We start from the raw sequence: 5,639 nt of genomic DNA on the forward strand, positions 1-5,639 counted from the left end.
GGACTACTCGGTATTTCTATGGCTCTGAACTTTTACTCTCTTTATTAAAAAACGTATAATTCGTAGAGACATTTCTACTTATCTGCACACTGCAAAAGCTTCAGAAACTCGACTGTGAGCATGGGGGTAGCAACCATGGATAAGTCACTCAAGTTCCCACAGAACACCCGTGTTATAACCACTATAACTAAAGATTCCTATGTTTAGGTATGTATGCTATAACCACTATCGTTGCCCTACAATGCGTCGATGAATAAGTTACATTACTAATTTCCACCATAAATAACTTCAACAACATGTTAATAGGTATGTATTAATTAACCACACAATGGCTACAGTACAGGATTCATGATTAACTTGAGGGAATTAAATAAACACCAATATTAAGTAATCTCTTTACTCGGTGTAGTTTTCCTTGAATGGCCAGTACTTGTGGTCAGAGACCCTGGAAAAATAAAATTAACTTGAACTGGTAGTTGTGTGGTGTGGGTACTTTGTAATGCAAACAAATAAATAAAAACAGCTCGTAGATGTAAGAAGCAACTTTCGATGCAAATGCTTCGGTTTAAAAACAAAACCATTTTGAAAATAACATGTTTATTTTAATGTGATGAGAAAACGTGTCATGTATACTAAAATGTTCTGTTTAATACACCTCGTGTGAGTGATTGGTTTACCTGTATAGCTGATAATTTTGACCACCCATTAGTGACCACTGGGTTTTAAAGCGATTACCAAAGTTTCAATAAAACAAGGAAGCCTATATATTCAAGTTTGTAAATTTAATGGGCAACCCCAAGTCCCCTGGCGTGCCTCACTATAGAGTGTATAGGCCCTTACACACATGGAATATAGGTTAGAGGATAAAAATAACGAACTGCCAATACACTTGATATACAGCACCATCATAAACTTTTTAAACCACTTATTGCAAACAGAAAATGTAGAAGGCGTTACATTTTTGTTTATTCATAGAATAAAACTTAGAAGTTATAAAATAATGGACTGCTAATAAACTGGATAGCAAGAGACACAGACTCACCATTCTAATGCACAACCCCTGAAGGAACGATCAAAGCCAGCCACGGTTGCCATATCATCAGCAGAAAGCTCAAAATCAAACAACTAAAACATTAAAGTTAGTTTAACATTTTAATTACAATATAATGCATTATAATTATAATGGTACATTATAAAAAGCATATTATTACATTTAATAGAATCTGTAATTGGTCTCCATCAGGGTGGATGACTCTTAATAATAATTCTTAATTTTACCCAGATTAATAAGAGTCATTTCACCATGATGGAGAGGACCTGAATAGGACGTTAAAATGTCCCTTAAAAAAATTGGAACAGCCAAAAATAAGCATAGTATGCCCGACAGCAACAGTATATTTATCAATCGTTATTTCATAATCACCTGCAAGTTACTTTGTATTCTTGACGGAGTTACACTCTTAGGAATTACAATAATATTACGTTGGATTTGGTATCGCAACAATATTTGGGCCACGGTTTTCTTCAATCTTTCAGCAATGGCGACCAACTTTGGATCTTCTAACAATACAGGTTCATCTGGTTTAACCCTGTGGTGATAGAAGGGTTATGGATTCAAGTCTTACATAGGTGGTTTGAAATATATGTCATAGGAGGCTGGGATGTAGATCTGTTATCCCAACACCAAGGGTGCTACCATCTAGACTCCACTGAGGCAGTTTTTAGACACTCAATAATAGAGATTCTATTCTATAAGAGTGACGTCTTCAGTAAGGCACACCTGAGACCTGGGATGTAGGTCTATTACCCAACACCCAGGGTGCTACCATCTAGACCCCACTGAGACCAACATATGTATTAGTATTAAATTGTCAATGAAATGCCTATAAAAGCTACAGCTAAATCATAGCAATTCTTATTAGGTAAATGCCAGAGCCCACTGCCTACATTAAGCAGAACAAGATACCTTTACCCCACAAATAGAAACTTTGTACTAAGCAAACAACAGGTTACCAAATTAACAGTAACCGTTTCAAGATGTTTGAAACTCAAACAAACTTATCAATATATTGACATAAGCCAGTGTTTCCCCCTTTTTTTTAATTCCAAAACTTTTCCTATACAGTACTGTAGAAAACCAACATGGAAACACTATAAGATACTTCCAGCACACTTGGACTCAACGGAAAATTACAAAAATTATCACTGAGATAGAAATAACATTACCATGGTCTATCAGGGGAGCCAAGGGGGCTGTATGCCGTCATTGCTACTTTATTGGTTTGGCAAAATTTCACGGTTTCTTCCTGGTTCAAATATGGGTGGAGCTCCACTTGATTGACAGCTGGTACTACTTTGCATTCTTTGATGATACGGTTAACTTGGTAAGCGTTAAAGTTCGACACGCCAATGTTTTTCACGATGCCTTCCTCTTTGGCTTTCTCAAGCTCCTGTAAAACGTACACGCAACGATTATTTCACCATATTGAGAACAGCCTAAAAACAAGATCATTTTAAATAGGTGGTCCCAAGAACAAAATCAATTTTTACGTAACTATTATTTTTATGAAACTAATAGTAGAACTGGAATGCAGGCATAACCTAATTAAAAATATTACCGAACCCTTTGTATATACTGGAATATAACAAGATTTGAATCTTCAATATTCTATACCATGACCATCCACCCATATTTGCAACCCCATATATTATAATACTACCCCCGACCTTCCAAGTATCCACATAATCTGTATCATCGTAAATAAACTTCCCGTTCGAATCTTTGGGGAAGAGGTTTCCATCTGGTTGCTGTGGATTGGATGTTAATATTAAATATGGACAATAATACTTGATGAAAATAAGAAGTTCGATTGTCTAAAGTAGTTCAGGGTAATTGCCCAATCCTGGTCTAAGTCATAGGACCTTGCCAAGCTAGGAAAGCTAGCCCACATTGAACAAAACATAAAACACTTGACATTTGTTAAACCAACTTGAAAATTGTTAAAATGATAACTGTGTACCAATAATTGCACTGTTATGTACAGAATAGTTTGTGTGCTAGAATACAAGACACATGCTGAAAGCTGTTTCATGAAATATTTTTTGTGAAAAAAGGTTTTGAATTACATTATTTAGGAAACAAATATAAAACGTATAAATCAAACTCTGACCACGATAACATAACACCAAACATTAGCATCAGCAGTTTAAAGTTAACCATTAACTTACCAGCACATAAGCCATAGGCCAGTGTATGAGGTATAGATCAAGATATGAAGTTTGGAGATTGTTTAAACTTTCTTGCAGCGAACCACGGACTTTGGACGGATGATGGAAGACGTTCCAAAGCTGGAGAATATAATTTTAACAATGAATGAAACTTATGTTTCCTTGCACAACAACTACAGTAGTTATTTTATTCTATGTGGGTGAGGTCCCACTGCGTGGTATTCCATGGGTCTCAGGATTTAGCCAAGAGGCTTACATTGGTTACAACACGGGAATAATGCTTTTTACACCTCGTGCCTGCTTACGAGTTTTACATGTCTAACCTATTTTATTTACCCTTGCATGGCTGGTCAACAGCAGTTGTTATAACAAAGGTGTTCTGTGTTCTGTTGCATACACCTCATGCCTGCCTACAAGATATTCCATAACTGAATAGGTGGGTTGGAGCCATTGCCGTTAACTGACTAAAGTGTCAACAATGGTTGTAGCGATGTTTAATGAATAGCCTATCTCTCATACCACCCAATCCTAATTAAATAAAGAATGAAATTTAAGTTAACTTTATGGAATGAGGTCTGAGAAGCATTGTTCTAGATACAATTCACTTAACTAACCAAACTTAAAGAGGTCTTCGTAGTAGCACCTAGGGTGTTGGGCTGGTGAGCCTACTCTGGTCAAAATTGGACCAACGGGTGCCACGCAGCGGGACCTCACTTTTTATAGATTAAAAAGTCAAAGAGATATTACAACCAACCCATAACCACATCCTACCTTCCCAGTGATAAACATATCCTCTCTCGTCACTTTCCCTTCATCAATCTTCTTCTTCAAAGCAGATCCAACTTCCTTTTCGTTTCCATACACGAGCGCACAATCTACGTGACGATATCCACTGTCGATGGCAACCTCTACTGCGCGCTGTACCTCACCGGATTTGGACTAAAAATGAAAGAAATAAAGATACATTAGGCTTTCTATTGAGTTATAATAACATTAGTGTTTTATAATACACTTTAGACCAGACACCAGACACACGTGGTGTATTCATACACCTCATGCTTGCTGTCAAGTTATAACATAGGTGACTTCTTATACACCAGACAAATGGTGTATTTGTACACCTCATACTCACTGTCGAGTTATAACATGGGTGTCTTCTTATACACCAAACACACATGGTGTATTCATACACCTCATGCTCACTGTCGAGTTATAACATGGGTGTCTTCTTATACACCAAACACACATGGTGTATTCATACACCTCATGCTCCCTGTCGAGATATAACATGGGTGTCTTCACTTCTATACACATATGGTGCACTCTCAAGCTGTCAAGCAGAGTAATTCAGTAATATACATAGGCCTAGACACAAATAAACGTAATAACCCTCACCTTCCAAGTCCCCAGCCCAACTATAGGCATCTCACATCCAGTGTTTAGTTTAATGCTAGGAACTGTCATTGTATTTGTGGTGAACTTACTGAAACTCTTCACTAGCAACCTGTGCTGTAACGATAGATTCATTATTTTACGCAACATTTTACTTGTGGTTAATTAAACTTCAAAAACAAGCTTAGATATATCAGGATATACCGTTACGGTCCAATCGTTTTGTTTTTTTAGTCTCTCGTTTAAACCAAAGTTAGTATAGACGTTGGTTTAAACTATCTATTCTAACTGATGTCTGATGGTACTGCAATTGATGTTTCCGTATTGAAACATCGTCATATAACGTTTCCGCACATTTCTACTAAACGCATATCAAATTACACATACGAAACACACATATGTCGCAAAGCGTGAGATTCTGTCGAAATACAGCATTTGATTTGGCAGCCACATGCGTATACACGTTGTACAACTTACCTACTTATAAATTAGTGAATGATTGACGAACTGCAAACTGAGCAGCTGGTTTATATATGGGATTTTTACACTACCCCCTTGATTTACTTTTTTCATTATCGGCGAAAAGCGAGTCTCTTGGCCTATGCCCATGAACTAGCTCTCTCCAAATTTTAAGAAAAAGGCAAAATAAAGGTTAGTGTAAAAGTTACTACAAAAGGAATAATAAAACATTTGCAATGTATTATTTCCGCTTCATTTCTTTGATTATTTCCGTCATATGCCCAGCAAGTTTTGGATTACTTTTTCCACAGTTAAGCTATTACATTGTGTAAGCCCAATTATGACTACAATTTTAAAAATACTATTCTATTTAGCAATGCATAATATTGTATGCCAAGATTTCAGCGAAAATTATTTTAGCAAATTTTAAACCCAAGATACAATTTGCCTTGACACTGCTACCAATATGAGTGTGTCCTACAGAAAAAAACAATACCCACAAAGTTACATATGTGGTAAATACTATTACCCCACATTTGTATCAACCAGACAAAATTTTA

The 5,639-nt window shown here is 36.5% G+C and overlaps 1 protein-coding gene across 1 annotated transcript; it reads right to left on the minus strand.

Annotated features, from left to right (window-relative positions):
- Positions 1–292: 292 nt before the first annotated feature.
- On the minus strand, positions 293–5,156 carry LOC100176226 (aldose reductase-like). The gene is made up of 9 exons (XM_009863363.3): positions 5,098–5,156; positions 4,624–4,737; positions 4,000–4,167; positions 3,229–3,348; positions 2,728–2,808; positions 2,227–2,450; positions 1,424–1,589; positions 1,043–1,125; positions 293–445 (listed from the first exon to the last, which is right to left on the minus strand). The coding sequence occupies exons 2-9, from the start codon at positions 4,690–4,692 to the stop codon at positions 397–399; spliced, it is 960 nt and encodes a 319-aa protein (XP_009861665.1). The 5' UTR covers positions 4,693–4,737; positions 5,098–5,156; the 3' UTR covers positions 293–396.
- Between the last annotated feature and the right edge of the window lie 483 nt (positions 5,157–5,639).

Source organism: Ciona intestinalis, unplaced genomic scaffold (genome assembly GCF_000224145.3).
Source record: "Ciona intestinalis unplaced genomic scaffold, KH HT000124.2, whole genome shotgun sequence".
Lineage (NCBI taxonomy): Eukaryota > Metazoa > Chordata > Ascidiacea > Phlebobranchia > Cionidae > Ciona > Ciona intestinalis.

Bases quoted from the DNA above. Each gene is read 5' to 3' on its own strand.
- LOC100176226 (XM_009863363.3), bottom strand. From the start codon at position 4,692: ATGACAGTTCCTAGCATTAAACTAAACACTGGATGTGAGATGCCTATA. The intron at 1,590-2,226 runs GTAATGTTATTT...CTATCACCACAG, and splicing joins GGCTCCCCTGATAGACCATG to GGTTAAACCAGATGAACCTG. The intron at 446-1,042 runs GTGAGTCTGTGT...TTATTTTTCCAG, and splicing joins AGGGGTTGTGCATTAGAATG to GGTCTCTGACCACAAGTACT.